Source organism: Panthera pardus, unplaced genomic scaffold (assembly GCF_024362965.1).
Source record: "Panthera pardus isolate Hobbes unplaced genomic scaffold, ASM2436296v1 HiC_scaffold_5, whole genome shotgun sequence".
Classification (NCBI taxonomy): Eukaryota; Metazoa; Chordata; class Mammalia; order Carnivora; family Felidae; genus Panthera; species Panthera pardus.
In genome coordinates this window covers 19141491-19159024 of record NW_026526980.1, presented here as the reverse complement: position 1 = coordinate 19159024, position 17534 = coordinate 19141491, and the positions used below count along the sequence as shown (strand labels likewise).

The 17534-nt window shown below is 51.0% G+C and overlaps 2 protein-coding genes across 4 annotated transcripts; one reads left to right on the top strand and one right to left on the bottom strand.

Annotated features, from left to right (window-relative positions):
• Positions 1-2448: 2448 nt before the first annotated feature.
• On the top strand, positions 2449-13315 carry KAT8 (lysine acetyltransferase 8). 3 transcript variants are annotated; one of them, XM_053894382.1, is made up of 11 exons: positions 2450-2685; positions 4016-4090; positions 4169-4344; positions 8794-8847; positions 8948-9112; positions 9965-10054; positions 12012-12152; positions 12250-12343; positions 12439-12589; positions 12737-12891; positions 13145-13315. In XM_053894382.1, the coding sequence occupies exons 1-11, from the start codon at positions 2475-2477 to the stop codon at positions 13207-13209; spliced, it is 1377 nt and encodes a 458-aa protein (XP_053750357.1). In that variant the 5' UTR covers positions 2450-2474; the 3' UTR covers positions 13210-13315. The 3 variants fall into 3 exon arrangements, with proteins under 3 accessions (XP_053750358.1, XP_053750359.1, XP_053750357.1); XM_053894383.1 differs by lacking the exon at positions 13145-13315 and having other exon boundaries at positions 2449-2685; positions 12688-12878; XM_053894384.1 differs by lacking the exon at positions 13145-13315 and having other exon boundaries at positions 2449-2685; positions 12684-12854.
• A 73-nt stretch (positions 13316-13388) lies between these two features.
• PRSS8 (serine protease 8) lies at positions 13389-17534 on the bottom strand. The gene is made up of 5 exons (XM_019436314.2): positions 17162-17534; positions 15267-15429; positions 14734-15005; positions 14481-14647; positions 13389-14357 (listed from the first exon to the last, which is right to left on the bottom strand). The coding sequence occupies exons 1-5, from the start codon at positions 17244-17246 to the stop codon at positions 14049-14051; spliced, it is 996 nt and encodes a 331-aa protein (XP_019291859.1). The 5' UTR covers positions 17247-17534; the 3' UTR covers positions 13389-14048.

Sequence of the window (17534 nt, the reverse complement as noted above, 5' to 3'; positions counted from 1 at the left end):
AGGTTCTGGAAGTGAAGGTCACCAGACTGGGCAACCTGAGCCACCTGATTCCTGAGCCTGAGTAAGGTTAAAAATACTGCCTGCCAGCTGTGCCTGCTTCTGCCAAGGAAAAGGAACACACAAGATTATACCCTGGCAGGTGCCAAGGGACAGTGGGGCATTGGTAGGGAGGGCTAAAGGAAAGGGCTCTAGAGAGCAGGTGGGACCCAGGGGAGGGGAAGACAGGCCTGAAAGTCTGCTTTCAGGAAGACAGGCCTGAAAGTCCCACTTTGGTGGGACTAGTGATGGAGGTGGGGGATTGAGGGGAGACAGGAATTGTATCTGGAGGTCAAATGCCAGGTGGTGGAAACCACAGTGACTTACCAGACTGAAAATCCTGCTGACTGCAGTGCAGGGGGTCAGGCTGGAGTACAGCCAAGAAGCATGGGCTTTTTACTGCAGGCAGCAGTGATCCATGGACAGATTTTAAGCTAGGAAGGGATGTTTCCACTTGGATTTCGTAGAAGCAGATGCTGAAAGGAGGGTTTGTGTCCATGTGATTTGTTGAGAAAGTGCTCTGGTTAGGGAGTAGGGGAAGCAGGAAAGGGAAGGGCAGGAAACCAAACAAGGATGTCATCTCAGGCAAAAGTCCAGAGCTAGTAAGTTTTGCCTTAGAATTGAGGCAAGAGAGCTAAGTTCCACAGTCATTGATGGATTCCTTTACTTGACAATCATTGGTTAATGTCTATGTTGGGAAGTAGGGGTGGGTAGGTGCTTAAACATCCAAACTGAAAACTTTCCTTTTCAGCTTTTTAAGGCAACACAGCTCTATTAGTCCAAGGGATAATTTGACAAAGAGCTTCTGGCTTTTGAAAGCACATCAATCAAAGGTAATCTGGATCTGAAGAGGCAACAAAAAGAGATTCCAGAGGATCTGGGGTGAAGCATCTACATAGTTCTAGAAATAACAGATTTGCACAGTAGAAGGAGGATTAGAAGGAGAATAGTGAGGAGGTTGGTATAGTAACCTGGATCAGGGATTTATAAACCCTAGGTTAATCCTGAACTAGAAAGGAGAGCATCCCTGCAAGATGTTGGGTGAAGTCAAAAGTGAGGCACCAGAACCTTAGGTGGATAGAGTGACAATCTTGAAGATGGGGAGTGGGAGAAGGCATTACAATTTTAATCTTGTCTTGCCTAACTTATTTCTTCATATTCTTATGCAGCCAGACACTTGGCATTCATTGCCCACCTCCAATTCTTTAATTTCCCCAAAGCCGAGTTACCAGCACTTCCCATTGCCATCACCCTCCCCACCTCCCATATGGAACTCCTATTTCTTTTCTTTTCTTTTCTTTTCTTTTCTTTTCTTTTCTTTTCTTTTTAAAGTTTATTTTGAGAGAGAGCGAGGGGAAGGGGCAAAGAGAGGGGGGCAGAGGTCCGAAGTGGGCTCCACACCACAGCAGAGAGCCCGATTTGGGGCTCGAACTCAACAGCCATGAAATCATGACCTGAGCAGAAGTTCAAGGCTTAACCAATTGAGCCACACAGGCACCCCAAGAACTCCTACTGATCTGCAACCTGAGGCCCCATACACAGGCCTTGAGCATTCCACCCCAATAACCAATTTGAGCTTCTAAGCCCAATAACTAATTTATAAGTCAAAGAAAGTTAAGAGAATGGCAAAAAAACATTTATTGAACACCTACCCTGCTTGGTACTGTGCGACACACTTATATACATAAGGGATACCCTTTATATAGTTATATGGGTTATACAGTTATGTATAGTTTAACTTTTACCGACCCTCTGAGAATGGACATCTTTGTACAACTTACCCAGAGTAGGATCAGAACCCGGATTCCTCACTAAGCCCAAGATGCTCTCTGATATGTCCACTGCGTCTAATTTGTCTAGGGGGCAAATTAAGCCTTTAAAAAGGGCTTAATTCTATGAGAGCAATTTACTAGCTATCCGTGGACACAGCCGTCCTGTTTCCTTCACCGTGAACAAGGACGGCAGTTTCTTCAATCTTTACAAAAGGGGTGATGGGGCTTTAGGTTGGCGGAAGTGGGCAACGCAGAAGTGGGTGTTAATTCCAAGCTCAAAGCCCTACTGCAGCCAGGGAGGCAGCTCTGGCTCCGTCCCGGTACCGGGTAAAGTGGGGGCAGTGCCTCTGGTAATTGGCACCTCCTGGCTTCCTCAGGCACCAGGCCCTTTAAAAAGATCGGGCTGAGTCATCACACATCACGAAGGTCTCCTCTTTCAACTCAGGGTTCAGCCATATTTCTATACGGAAAAAAAAAAATGCCAGCGCGATTGGCACACGAAAGGTCAAACTTGTCAGGGACCGCTAAAAGGCCGCACTAACCAGTGAGCTCTTGCTACGCCACAGGCCCCGCCTTCAAGGCAGCAGCTGCCTCCGCCACGCGTCGCTGACCCGGAACTAAAAGCGCTGCGCGGCGCCGGATTCCAGCGTCATTTCCACTACGACGATGGCGGCACAGGGAGCAGCTGCGGCGGTTGCGGCGGCTACTTCAGGGGTCGCGGGGGAGAGCGATCCCGGGCCCGGGGAGAATGCGGCGGTCGAGGGGACCGCCCCGTCCCCGGGCCGCGTCTCTCCCCCGACTCCAGCGCGCGGCGAGCCGGAAGTCACCGTGGAGATCGGAGAAACGTACCTGTGCCGACGACCGGATAGCACCTGGCGTGAGGGCGGGGCCCAGGGACAGGGGGCGGGGCATGAGGGCGGGTTCTCTGAGGGGCTGACGTTGTAGGGGCGGGGCTTGAGGGAAGAGCGCGGAGTTTCCGCCCCTCCCGGGCACCGCCTGCAAACCCCACCAGTCTGGCTCTCCTGGAACACAAGCAGCTCCCGTTTAATTGTATGTAGAGCTCCCTTTCCACTTGCTTATCCAATCTTAGACTTCATTCCCTTTTTAAGGAAAACCATCGTTCCTTGCTGGTCTCTCTGGTCTCTGCGACTTACTTTTCCATCCCTCTTCTACAACCGCCAGCAGAGGGGACCTACCAAAACACAAAATTGAGCTTCCTTTTTCCTTTTCTTGCCTTAGTTCATCTTCAGAATAAACCCCCAATTCCTTAGAAGGACGTACATCTTTGTGACCTGTGGTTTTTAGACACCCCTAGCAAAGGCCATTGCCAGACTAGACCACACTGTACTCTTTCTGAAGACCACATGCCTTTTACCACCTGTGCCCAATGCTTGAATGTCCTTGCCTTTCTTGTTCACCTAGCTAGCTCCTACTCATCCTTTAACACACCATATCCCTTGTGATGCCATTACTGACTCCCTTCAGGCAAAGTGAGTCCTCCCCTTATGAATGTACCTACAGCATTTTCTTCATACCTCAGCTAGCCATAGTATATGTGACATTGTGTAGTCATCGTCTGCGTCTTCCCATATCAAAGTGGGAACTTCTGGAGGGCAGGACCTCTTGTGATTCATTGCTGTGTCCTCTCTACCCAGCAATAACACAGCATAGGACCAGACACGCAGTGGTTGCCTTACTCATTTGTTGAATGGTTGGCTAGTTGTCAGGCGCTATGCTACATGCTTTAGAGGCATTAGCTCACCCTCTGAGGTGGGCACTATTAGTTCTGTTTTGTAGATGAAGAAACTGAGGCTCAACCAAAATAATTTGCACTTAAATATAGGAAGTGAGGAGCTAGAATTGTGTATAAACCCAGAGCCAGCCTTCATGACTCCTCAACAAATGAGCAACTAAGTATAGTAAAACAAGCATTGCATTTGGAGCCAGACCTAAACTCAGTTAAATGTTGACTTCTTATTGTTTTTCAAATATGTGAGCCTGGGTAAGCTTCAGTTTTTCATCTGTAAAGTAAGAGTAACAGCTCCAACCTAGCCCACTTCACAGGCAACGATCGATGGAATGGCAGATGTAGACGGGTGATGTTAGCTTGTGTATGTCCCTGGAGTCTGGAAACTGCTCCTCAGTGTGAAGGATTCTTCTTGTTCCAGCCCTGCCTTTCTGATGATCCTATCCTTTTTCTTTCACAGATTCTGCTGAAGTGATTCAGTCTCGAGTGAATGATCAGGAGGGCCGAGAGGAATTCTATGTACACTACGTGGGCTGTGAGTGACTTGGGGCTTTCTGGGCTTGGGTGGGGGAGAGGGGTGGAAGTACAGCACTCTCATGGCCTATCCTCACAGTTAACCGGCGACTAGACGAATGGGTAGACAAGAACCGGCTGGCACTGACCAAAACAGTAAAAGATGCCGTGCAGAAGAACTCAGAGAAGTACCTGAGCGAGCTGGCTGAGCAGCCTGAGCGCAAGATCACTCGCAACCAAAAGCGCAAGCATGATGAGATCAACCATGTGCAGAAGGTCTGGACCCCCTCCCTTTCCCCAAGGCCCCAGGAGGCTCAGCTGCCTCTGCCAACTTCCTTGGGTCCCAGTGCCAAAACCATAGCAGCTCCTGTTTCTTTTTTTTTTTTCTTTCTTCCTTTTTTTTAATGTTTATGTATTTTAGCGGGAGAGAGAGAGGGAGACGGAGGATCTGAAGCAGGCTCTGCTTTGACAGCAGTGAGCCTGATGTGGGGCTCGAACCTCTGAGCCATGAGATCATGACCTGAGCTGAAGTCGGCTGCTTAACCGACTGAGCCACCCAGATGTTCCAGCAGTTCCCATTTCTTAAGCTCTTATAATGTGTAAGGGACTTTACTTATGTTTTGTGAGAGACTCTTCACAGGTCAGAAAACTGAGGCTCAGAGAGGGCAAGCACTTGGCTCCAGTCTCACAGCAAGGAAATGGCACACCTGGGACTGGAACTCAGGCCTCCTGCACCAGTAGCCTCCTTTGTCTCCTATTTGCTGTGCCACCGTAGACAAAGAATTGAAGTCCGAAGAGAAGGAAGAGAACATATGATATTGGGTGCTTGCTTGCTGTTGCCAAGCACCGTGCTGAGTCCCGTATGTACATAAGGTTAACGCATCCTTCCTAACAGTTCAATGCCACAGGAATAATGGTTTCTTTTTGTAGAGGAGGAAGCAGGATCTGAGAGGTTAGGTAACATGCCCAAGGTTACACAGCTAGTAAAAGGGTGGACTGGAATTAGAATAATAATGGCAAACATTTATTGGCTTGTGAGCCAAAGTTATAGGCTAAGTGTTTTAATACATCATCTCACTGAAGTTTCACAGCAGTCCAGTGAGGTAAGCATCGTTATTATCTCCAGTTTACCGGGGAGGAATAGATGGGTTTAAGAACCCAGTCGGGGGGCGCCTGGGTGGCTCAGTCGGTTGAGTGTCTGACTTCGGCTCAGGTCATGATCTCACCATTTGTGAGTTCGAGCCCTGCGTCGGGCTCTGTGCTGACAACTCAGAGCCCGGAGCCCTTTTCGGCTTCTGTGTCTCCCTCTCTCTCTGCCCCTCCCCCACTCACACTCTGTATCTCTCTCTCTCAAAAATAAACATTAAAAAAAAAAAAAAAGAACCCAGTCAGGAATTAGACTTGCCAACTAGATTGTCCTACTTCAGGGCACCAGCCCTTAATCATGACTTTGACATGTCCTAGAAACTTGGGCCACTTGTTCCAGAGTCTGGGTTCTTTTCGCCCCTGCCCCTGGGGGATACTTTTCCCCCACTCCGAGTCTCAGTTTCTTTTTGTAAAATGGGGAGTGCAGATGAGTCCAGGGCTTATTGAGATTTCAAGGCACTTAGACATTCATTACTTTCAGCCAGTGAGATTTCATCCTTCTGCATGTTTGTTGTGTGCTTTGGGGCAATGTTTTTCCAACTGTGGGGTGCAGGTTTAGTAGATTGCCAAATTAGTTCAGTAGGTTGTGACCAGCGTTTAAATTTGAAAATGAGAGAAAGAGGGGTGCCTGGCTGGTTCAGTCGGTAGAGCATGCAACTCTTAATCTCAGGGTCATGAGTTTATGCCCCGCATTGGGTGGAGAGATTGCTTAAAAAATAAAGATAATAAAAAAATTAAAGGAAGGAATAGGATAAGATAGAAAATGTCAGAGTACGTTGTGCCTTATCAAAGGTAAGTATTATTTTTGAGAAGCACATAGAGATACACATATATGTATACACAAACAGGTCAACTGGTTTACAGTGCTAACTGCTCTTCCTGTTGGGGGTTGTGAAAAAAAATTTTGAAATCCCTGAACCAGGAAGACCTTCAAGGTCTAAGGCAGCACTGTCCAATTGATCTTCCTGTGACAAGTGGGAATGTTTAATATCTATTGTCTGATAGAGTAGCCACTGGCCACATGTGGCAATTGAGCACTTGAAATGTGTTTGGTGTGGCTAAGAATTAAATTTTATTTAAATTTAATGAATTTAGGGGTGCCTGGGTAGCTCCGTCAGTTAAGCATCTGACTTTGGCTCAGGTCATGATCTCATGGTTTGCGAGTTCGAGTCCTGTGTCAGCCTCTGTGCTGCCAGCTTAGAGCTTGGAGCCTGCTTCAGATTCTATGTCTCCGTCTCTCTCTGCCCTTCCCCTGCTCGCGCTCTGTCTCTCTCTCTCTCTCTCTCTCTCTCTCTCTCTCAAAAATAAATAAACATTAAAAAAAAAAATTTAAACAATGAGTTTAAATAGCCACTTGTGGCCAGTGGCTCTTCCGTTGGAGAACATAGGTCTGAGTATCTCTTAGTTCCTCGACCAGGTTGCACTAGCAAATTAAATCTCAAAAATGTACCTCAAAGCTGATGGTCAGCAGGGTGGATGACAGTAGGCCAGTGGTGATAAATTTAGAGGATGGATAATCGGGGAGTTAATGAGCCAGGTTCTTCACAGCTTAATTAACGTTGAATTCTAAATAAACTGCAGCATTTGAAAAAGTAGTGTTTTTGTATTCTTTAATGCATTTGCAGAAGAGGATTGTATTTTGTGAGAGCTGGGAAGTGGGTTTTTAAAGACGCATATGAGGAAAATCTTTCTTCCCTCATCTTTGCAGGGGTTAGGCTCGGGGTTGGACAAACGAGGGGCCTGTGCCTGACAGTGCTGAGTACCGGTTCTGTAGCCTCACCTTTCTGTGCCTTAGTTTCCTTTTTGTGCAGTATGGATAATGAGCACTCTTGTCCCTGGTTCTTTGTGAGGACTAAATGAAGTAATGCCTATGGAGTGCTTGGCACTTGGAATAAATGGCAGCTGGCTATCCCCAAGGGCAAGTGACCTCACCTCTCCCTGCCTGTTTACTTCCCTGTAAAATAGAAATAAGAATGCTCTGTTTTAGGGTGGCTGAAAAGGTTAAATGAGGCCATACAGGCAAAGTGCTTTGTGGAAGGGGGTCTGGGTAAAATGCTGGCTCCTTTCTCCTTTCTCAACTATAGGGCAAGGCTGCTATCTCCTCTAGTGTAGGTTATGGGCCTTCTTGGATCCCCCCTTCATTGTTAGGCTGTGCTTGCTTTGCTTCTACAGAGTCTGGCTTAGGAATAGGATGTGTTGTGAGTGTGACATGACTTTTAGTCCCTGCTTTCTAAGGACTTGGAAAATAGGGGAAACCAATTGGGGGCAGTTAGAGGGGATTGTTGTTAACCACTGCATTCCCAACTTGAGAAGGAGAGGGCATATTCTGTGTCAGAAGAATCCAGTCCAGTCTCCTGGAGGGGGCAGGAAGGGTGCAAGGCCTTGAAGGACAGGAAAGAGCACAGTAAAAACAATTACCCATGATGGCTCATAAAACTGCCTCATCTCACACTCACCTGGCTTACGCTCTGTTTGAGGTTGAGTAAGCATTTTTTGGCAGAAAGAGGAGAGGAAACTGCATGTGCAAAGGCACGGAGGCCTCAAAAAGAGAGTTATCGATAATGTAGATTTGAAGGGGCTAAGACTGGAGGCTGGGAATCTGCAGGGGCTTAGGTAATTGTCCAGACTTGAGATGGTGGCAATGGCTATTTGGACTTGGGCAGAGAATTCCAGAGAGCGTTCAATTGCACAGATGTCAAGGAGGTAAAATTCACAGGACTCGGCCGTAAATTGAATGCCAGCTTCCTGAGAGAAGGAGTCTTAAAAGCAGACCAGGGGCACCTGGGTGTCTCAGTTGGTTAAGCATCCGACTCTTGATTTCAGCTCAGGTCATGATCTCATGGTTTGTGAGTTCGAGCCCCGCATCAGACTCTGAGCTGGCAGTGTGGAACCTGCTTGGGATTCTCTCTGCCCCTCCCCCGATTTCCTCTCTCTCTCTCTCTCTCTCTCTCTCTCTCTCTCTAAAATAAATAAAAGCACTTAAAAAAAAGAGCAGACTTGCTATTGGTCTTGGACAGTTGGACTGAGGGGATGTGCCCAGTGAGATGGGGACCCCAGGAGGACGAATAGGTTTGTAGGGAGCACAGGTTTAGTTCCTTTCTAGACACCTAGGCACCTATGGGAGTGACCCATGGGGCAGGCAGCTCCCTGGATCTGGTGCTCAGGAAAGAGGTCCAGTCACACCAGGGAGTCTAGTGCCAGTTCCTCCTGTTTGCACAGAAGACAAGATCCATTACTCACCTGCCTCACGACAATTTTGGCAGAGCTGGTTGATCCCCTTGTATAGCTGAAGGTTTTAGCCCAAGGAGACTGGAACCAGGCCTGATCCTAGCCATGTTCATCTGGCAAAAGGTCTAAACTCGGGCATCACGGATGTGTGGGTGGGCAGGGAAAGTGAGAGAGAAGCTTGGCCCACCCGGCTTCAAAACCAGATAAAACAAGTCAGCTGTTCATGTGGTTGTTGTCATTCAGAGGATGAGGTCTGGAAGACGGGAAGGAAGCACTGGCTTCTGGTTCAGGGGAGGGACGGCTTGACCTCCACTTCTGTTCACCTCTGTCCACTGCTCTGTCCTTGCCCAGACCTATGCGGAGATGGACCCCACAACAGCAGCCTTGGAGAAGGAACATGAGGCGGTAAGCAGGGGCAGGGCTCCTGCCTGCGGGTACCCCCTCTCCCAGCTTTCCTTGCTCTGACTGAGCCATCCACTGCCCTCCACTCCCACGTTACCCACAGATCACCAAGGTGAAGTATGTGGACAAGATCCACATCGGGAACTACGAAATCGATGCCTGGTACTTCTCACCGTTCCCCGAGGACTATGGGAAACAGCCCAAGCTGTGGCTCTGCGAGTACTGCCTTAAGTACATGAAATTCGAGAAGAGCTACCGCTTCCACTTGGTGAGACTGGGCCAGCCGGGTCTGGTGAGAGAGGCAGGCGTGGAGGCGAGGGCTGCTGAGGCTGCAGCGATAGGGAAGAGAGACAGGTCCAGAGGAGTCGAGTACAAGGAAGAGCTGCCCGTGGGTCAAGAGACCTGGGTTCTAGGCCTGGCCTTACCTTTGCTCGAGTGACCTTGGCCAACTTGCTGCCTTTCCCCAGACCTCAGTTTCCTCTTCTGTGGAATGGGGACAGTAATCCCTGCCCTTACCACTTCTTCAGGTCAACCCAAACACCACATGTTAATCAAGGCCAGCGCAGTGCCAGGTTCCTCAGTGCAAAAGAGGAAGCGAGCATAGCCCCTGAGCAATGGGACTGTAAGGTGTGGACAGATGGGAAGCGTTGGCGGGGAAGAGGGGGGAGCTGTGGGGGGGGTGGGGTTGGTGTGGGGGTGGGTGTTGCCGGGGGCTCGCATCACTAGTGCAGCAGGGAACACTAGGATATTTCCCAAAGGGTGTAACCTGAGGCAGATGTATGCATTTTAGCAATCGCCATTGTCATGGATAAGAGCGCTGGAGAGTCCTCCAAAGCCAGGCTGCTCTGAACTTGAAACCATCTAGCTGTATAATATTCAAGCCAGTTATTTAGCCTCTCTGGGCTTCTTCATCTATAAAATCTATAAAATAGCCTATAAAATAGGCTCTGTCTCCTCAGGGAGTTGGGAGGATTCCTTGACATAGGTGAGGTATGGAGCCCAGAGTCTGTAGATGGGGAAACAGAAGCAGAGACCTGTTGGAAGCCACACGGGCTTGTGTGGGTGTACCTAGCAGAGAACCTCGGGGTCTCAAGCTTTTGTCTCCCCATCCCCACCCCAGGGGCAGTGTCAGTGGCGGCAACCCCCAGGGAAGGAGATCTATCGCAAGAGCAACATCTCCGTGTACGAGGTGGATGGCAAAGACCACAAGGTGAGTTAGATGGCCGAAGTGCTGTGGGGAGGTAGGGAGAAGCACTGGCACCTCTTGGATGATCCTCGTTGTCACCAAAAGGGTAGAAGCCAGTCTTGGGACAAGCCCCCACCGGGAAAAGGCCTGTGGGATCATGCTTAGCCTTGGTAGACACATGGCCCTGTGGTGTCAGTTTTGGGGACTGAGTTTCCGTTCTGTCCCTGAAGACTTTTCTCCTGATGGGTAGCTTAGTATTGGGCAGTTTTGACACCCAGAATAGACTGTTATGCCGGAGGGTGCTTTTAGAAGCGCTTTCTCTTTCTGCCTGAAGGAAAGGTTTCTTTCCTGGGAGGAGACTGCTTGGTGTGAGACTTTCTGCCTGAGACCAGTGTGGCTCTGACAGCTGAGTTCCTGGTTTCTGGCAGAAAGACTTCAGTGGGGGAGGGTGGGGCCTTTAGGGCCTGCTTTGCTGCAATTGAGAACTTGGCCTTTACCTGGTCAGTCTGGGAAGGTCTCACTAAGTGTCCCTGTTCCCATGGAAGGGCAGTAGAGTGTGAGGAAGAGAGGGCAGGCTTCTGAGTGGCTCCTGCTTCAAATTGTCCTGTCATTTAGTAGCTGACCTTGGACAAGTTACTTAACGTTGTTTGTTCCTGTTTCCTCATCTATAAGATAAGAGTCATGATAATGTTTACCTAATAGGGTTGTTGGTGGAACAAATGAGACAGCAATGGCAAGTAGTTAACACTGTGCCTGGCATCAAGTAGGTGCTTAGTAAACATGGGCCTTTGTTACTATTGGTGACGTCTTGGGCTCAGTCAGCCTTGTGATAAATAGCTTGGGGAATATTAGCCCTTAACCTGGCCTGAGTCCCCTGCTTTGCCTGAGCATGAACAGGGGGTGTGGCACAAAGGGCTCCAGCAGGAGGTGTGGATGTTCTTTCTAGCTCTACCCTTGGTTAACTTTGAAGCCTCAGGCAAGCACTGCCCCTTCCCAGAGCCTCAGTTTCTTCCTAAGCAAAGTGCACTAGCAATGCTGGGCTTCACAATTGTTGGGTCAAATAAGAGTGGGTGTAAAAGGTGTCCTAAATCAGTGGGCCTCTTGATCTGTGCCATGAAGCCACTGTCACGGTCTCATTGTCCCTTCTGATGTCGGTCTCTAGCCTGAGTGGGTATCTGGGCCTCAGCAGAGTGTGGCCAAGTGGGCAGACAGCTCAGGCTTTGGAGTCAGGCTCAAAGCTCACCCATTCAGCAAACATTTACCAAGCACGAGGCTAAGCATGAAGCTTGGTGCTTGCTCTGAACAAGACAGAACTCATATACCAGTTTGAATCCTGCTGTAGCACTCAGCAGCTGTGGGACCTCATGCCAGCCATAGCTCCTCTGAGCCTCAGTTTCCCAATCTGAAACATAAGATTTAATGTCCCTGAAGATTGAACTCCTATTTAGCACTTAGAAGTGGTAACTGAGGGGTGCCTGGGTGGGTCAATCGGCTAGACTTTCAGCTCTGCTTTCAGGATTATGAGTTCAAGCCCTGCTTTGGGGTCCAAAGCTGGGCATGGAACCTATTTAAAAAAAAAAAAAAAAAAAAGTAACTGAATGGGGCACTTGGCTGGCTATTGGTGGAGCACGTGACTCTTGATCTCAGGGTTGTGAGTTTGAGCCTTATGTTGGGTGTAGAGATTACTTAAAAATAAAATCTTTGGAAGAAAAAAAAGGAAAGAAAAAAACAAAAAAAGAAGTGGTAACAGATTAATCTAGCTCTCTGGTTTTCAGTTTCCCTGTCCATCAGAAAATGACGGTAAGACTCCTTCCAATTCTAAATATTGTGAGGAGCCTGCTTCTCACTAGCCTGGCACTGGCTGCTCTCTAATGCCTGGCACTTGCATAGCAGGGTGGCAGCCACAGCCCAGGCCTCGGTGGACCGAGGTGGGAGCGTTGTACCTGCTCCCTGAGCCTGCTTCCACCTCCCCACTCCTCAGATTTACTGTCAGAACCTGTGTCTGCTGGCCAAGCTTTTCCTGGACCACAAGACGTTGTACTTCGACGTGGAGCCCTTCGTCTTTTACATCTTGACTGAAGTGGACAGGCAGGGGGCCCACATTGTTGGCTACTTCTCTAAGGTGCTGGGGTGGGGAGCCCGGGTTAAGGGAGGGTGGGGACTATGAACCAGAAAAGGGACTGAGCCTCCCCAGAGGTCCTGACCACACACCCCTGTAGGAGAAGGAGTCTCCAGATGGGAACAATGTGGCCTGCATCCTGACTCTGCCCCCCTACCAGCGGCGTGGCTATGGAAAATTCCTCATTGCTTTCAGTGAGTGGTTCCTGACCTGTCAAGGAAGGGGCAACTACGGTGGGGGTGCCACCGCAGGGCCGGGTCCTCAGAATCCTTCTTTCCACCACTGCCAGGTTACGAGCTCTCCAAGCTAGAGAGCACAGTAGGCTCCCCTGAGAAGCCACTGTCTGACCTGGGCAAGCTCAGCTACCGCAGCTACTGGTCTTGGGTCCTGCTGGAGATCCTGCGAGACTTCCGGGGCACACTGTCCATCAAGGATCTTAGGTGAGGGCCCTGGAACCCTTAAAGAGGAACCCTTAGAAGAATCTAAGGTTGGCCATGATCTTGTCTGTCTCCTTGTCCCCTTTTGCTGTCCCAGTCAGACCCCACAAGGGAACTCTCCCCAGCAACTACTCCAATCCCTTTCTGCAGTCAGATGACCAGCATCACCCAGAATGACATCATCAGCACCCTACAGTCCCTCAATATGGTCAAGTACTGGAAGGGCCAGCATGTGATCTGTGTCACACCCAAGCTGGTAGAAGAACACCTCAAAAGTGCTCAGTATAAGAAACCACCCATAACAGGTAGGGGGGCGGGGGCTGCCCAGGTTGTGTGTGGTAGGGGGTAGGTGTTGAGGAGCCAGAGCTACCTTTTTGCTGTCACATGATCCCAAACTAGTCTGACCAGCTCCCAGGACTGAAGCCTGGGGCAGGCTAGTCATTCCCAGGCTTCCCTGCCCCCTTCCCAGGACTCAGTCTGCCCTTGTTCTCACCTAGAGGTGATACCTGGCCTGGGCCCAGAGGCCCAGCCCTGCCTCTCATGTCTGTCTCCCCACAGTGGACTCTGTCTGTCTCAAGTGGGCCCCCCCCAAGCACAAGCAAGTGAAACTCTCCAAGAAGTGAATGGCCTGTGCCCCTGCTGCTGGACCTTTATCTCCTTGTCCCCTAGCCTGTAAATATGTACAGACCTGTTTCGTCATTTTTTAAAATAAAGTAAGTTCTGCCAGTGGTTCTGGACTTTGGAGGTGGGAGGGAGAGGCTAAGAGCTGATGTTCTTTGTTGCACGCCACACACAGAGCCAATTGTGCTCAAAACATTTTACTCCTTGTTCTTTCTACCCCTCACCCCAGATCCAAGCCCAAGCCCAGTTCCGGTGGGGGCTCAGTCCTCCGGAGTCTAGGAGTTGAGGTTCGAGGAGGGCATGGCAGCCAATGGGGCAAGATTGGGGCCTTTTCTGTTCTTGAAAACATGCTGCCCAGAGGCAGTCCCCGCTCAGAATACAGGAAGAAGGTGAAGTGATGGGGCTCATCAGGCAGAACTGGTAGGGTGCTAGAGCCAGTTCTTTAGCAGCAGTTAGCTGGGCAGGTACCCAGTTTTCTAGAAACAGGGTGGGGAGCCTTGGCTCATTTTCATAGCTAAGGGTCCTTGGGGGCTCCATAGGAGCCCAGTGAGTAGGGTTGTGAACAGTAGGTAGGGGTGGCTAGAGGTCCTAGCCAATACCACAGGTAGTAAAACACCTGACTGTGGACCGTAGTTGCAAAGAACAAACCCAGAAGAGTGGGCTCAAAGGTCAGGATAGTGCCCTGGACTCCCACAGGGTTCTGGGAGGAAGGAGTGGCTTAAGCCAGTCCCAAGACCCAAAAGATGTCAGGGAAGGGCCAGGTCCATTCCTGGGCCAGGCATCTGTCCTTGGGGGCAGTGTGGAAGTCCTGGAAGCGGGGTCAGCTCTCAGGATGACTAGCTCAGCAGAGGAGGCCCAGGGTCAGGCCTAGTGGCAGCAGAAGGATGAGCCCCAATACGGCCTGGGCTGGGGCAGAGTTGAAGGCCTGGTGGTTGACACAAAGATGGCCATCGGGCTGAGACTCCTGGATTTGGGGCACCACACGAGGCTGGAGCTCTGTCACATGATAGTGAATCCAGGAGGCATAGCTGGAGGTCAGAGTGTACACGCCAGGCCTGTTGGGGGCCCCACAGGCATCGCCCCAGCTCACAATGCCTGCCAGGTACCAGAGGCCCCCCACAAGGCAGGAGAGTGGGCCCCCAGAGTCACCCTGAAGAGAAAAGTCATACAGTAACTGTCAAGACTAGGCCCCAGGCCTCCAGTCATCCACACCAGCCCCATCCGGCCCTCATCTCCCAAGATGCGCTCGTCTCACTGGAACCCCTGCATTTACCTGGCAGGCATCCTTGCCCCCCTTCACATAGCCAGCACACAGCATGTCCTGCTGGATAAAGTGGGGCTCCTCAGGTTTGGCGTCAATGTTGTACAGACAGTTACATGTCTCTCGGCTGATCAGTGGCACCTCAAGTTGCTGAAGCTGCCGGGGGGCCAGGAGGCTCACTGTAGGAGCAAAAGATGCTTACCTGGGGCCTCCTACCCTAAGTCAGGCACCCCTCCATGCCTCTAGGCATCAGCGCCCACCTCACCTGAGGGCGCAACGTGGCCCCATCCGGTGACAGTACATTGGAGGCCATTGGGGAAGGAGGCGTTGGCTGCAGGGAGGCAGATGGGCCGGATGTAGCGGGAGAAGGTGACAGGGCTACTGAGACGGAGGAGTGCAATGTCACCCTGGGAGCCCTCCTGGTGGTAGCTGGAGTGGGAAATGACCTGTGCCACGGTGCGGACCTCGGCCTCAGGCGTGTAGGAGTCCAGCTGGTGGGCCCCAAGCTTTACCTCATAGTCTTCCTTGACGTGCTCCCTGCAGGCAGAGGGGCCAAGGCTGGGACCCAGGAGACCTCTCCTAGTTCCCTGATCCCTGTGGGCTTGTTATATCCAACCCCAGATTCTGATCCCAGACTGCATGCTAGTTTTACCCTGTGACCTGTCACCTCTGACCTTCACTGCTGACTGATCCTTTCAGACTTTATTGATACCCCTCGAGCCAACCCAAGAATCCCAACCTCTGGCCTAGACTGATCCACCTTTGACTTCCCCGCCATGCCCACCACCCAGCTGGTACCTTGGGAAGCAGTGAGCAGCTGAGAGCACCCACTGCTCAGACACGAGAGAACCACCACACGCGTGGGTGCCATCGTAGGTGATGCTGACCTGCCAGGGCCACTGGCCAGCGGCTGCACTGCTACCACCTGTGATGCGTGCTTGGGAGGCCACACCGCAGAAGGCTGCCCAGGGAGGAAGGGGAGGGGGTCAGGTCCTTCTGGGGCCCCCATACCAGGTCCTCAGCCCTGCCGTTCCCCATATAGCCCAGACAATCTGGTTTGGAGCTTGGGAAGTGAGTTCGCAGGAGCCAGCCACCCCTTTGTCCTTGCCCCACTGCTCACTGGGCATGGTTAGTTCTGCCCCCTTACCACCCTCATTACCTAACCCAAGTTTCATGCGCCTTCCTTTGTCTCAGATCCTCCTACCTTCCATTCAGTCCACTCCTTACAAGTCAGGAGATCTGTATAAACCACAAATCTGATCAGGTCATACCTCAGCTTAAATCCTCCCCAGGCTCCACATTGCCCTTAAGATACATTCTCTACCTTCCATGGCACTACCATTTACTCCAGCCATCCCTCTGGACATTTACACTGGGCCACACACTTGTTTGCCTCTAGACCTTTGCTTATCCAGGTCCCTCTGCCTAGAATACCTTTCTTCATCCCCACTCTGCTATGCAGACATATTTGCCTACGGAGACCAAACGTCAGGCACTCCTTAACCTGCCCTGAGCCTGCTGGCTGAGTTAGACAATGCTGGAAGCTCCCAGGGCCCATACTTTCCCCAGCACTGCCCCATCACACAGTCATGATGGTCTATGACTGTTTCAACTGCAGCAATCTGGGCATTCCCTAGTGACAGGGACTGGAGCAGATCTCCTTGTCCCCAGTGCTGAGCACAGGGCTGGACACACAGAGTGGTGGATGTGTGTTGAACAAACAACAGGGCTCCCACACTGAACATCTGGTTTCCAGGACTGCCTCACCCCCACCGAGGCTGCCGTTTGGAGCAGGACCCAACAGCCTTTCACAAAGTCACCTTCCCCGGAGCAGGGAAAACTGCCCAGCCAAGCTCCTCCTTCTCTCCTCATAATAACTACAATAGCTACTATTTAGTGACTGTTCAAGCAATGCCAGGCTGGGAGAGGGCTTTCACTTCTATCTCCATGACTCCTCACTGGGCCCCAGGAGACAAACATAACCAACTTCCATTTTTGAGGTGAGGGGACTGGCCAACGATACATAGCCAGTAGTATCTGGTGAAGTGGGAATTGAAAACCAGACTCCGAGTCAAGTGGTGAGCCTTAGAAGAAAGGAAACCTCTGGTTCATTTTCCTCAAAGGACCCACCTTTGGAATCAGATCTGGGTGTAAAATCTCAGCGACACCTCTTATTGGCTGTGTGCTCTTGGCTAAGTCACTTCACTCTCTACCTCAGTTTCTTTCTCCGAAGAATTAGGGCTCTAATCCCCATCTTTCAGTACTAATGGGGGGATTTACATAAAGTAATAAGAGTGGGTGAGATGGCCCTATAGAGAGGGTCAGGCACTCATGAAACACTCCATTGGAATCTGAATCCCGGTTCCCTTCCTTTTCCCCTCCCCCATGCAAGGCTCACCTTCCTCCCCATCAGCTCCTGGAGGGAGAGAGCAAGAGGAAAGGGTAAACAGGAAAGACCAGAGTTCCCAGGCCCCTTAGCACCTACCACTTCTCCAGAGGACGGTCCTCCCCACCCCCTTGACTCCCCAGAGGCCGAAGCTGAAGGGAGAGACAGAGGCCAAGATCTAGGGAGGCTGAAGCTGGGGGATTCTTGAGCCCAGGATAAGGGATGTGCCCAGAAAAAGATTATAGCCTCAGTTTACGTGCACCACCCCTTCCCTGAGCCCCACACTCTCTGACCCACACATACTCACCAAGACCGGACCGGAATAATCCAAGTAAAAGCAGAATGGCCACAGCCTCCAGCTGTCTAAGTCCCAGGCCCGCCCTGTGGGCCATGGCCCAGAACCAGGGCCCCTGGGGAGACACCAGGCACCCAAGGGAAGGGACCTGGGGTTGGTTTCGAAGGCAAGATCCAGGTGTCGGGCCCAGTGGGAAGGGATCCTAGAATCCGCGCTGGGAAGGGGGAAGAGATGTCCAAGGCAAGAATAAGGCACAAAGGCAGACGTTGGGGTTTCCGCAGCTGCCAGTGAGGACAGGTCTCCCGCTCGGTCTGGCTACGTGGAGACCTTCCAGAGTGGTGGATCCGTGGAGAAAGGCACTTACCTGCCTGCCCCTCCCCTAGCC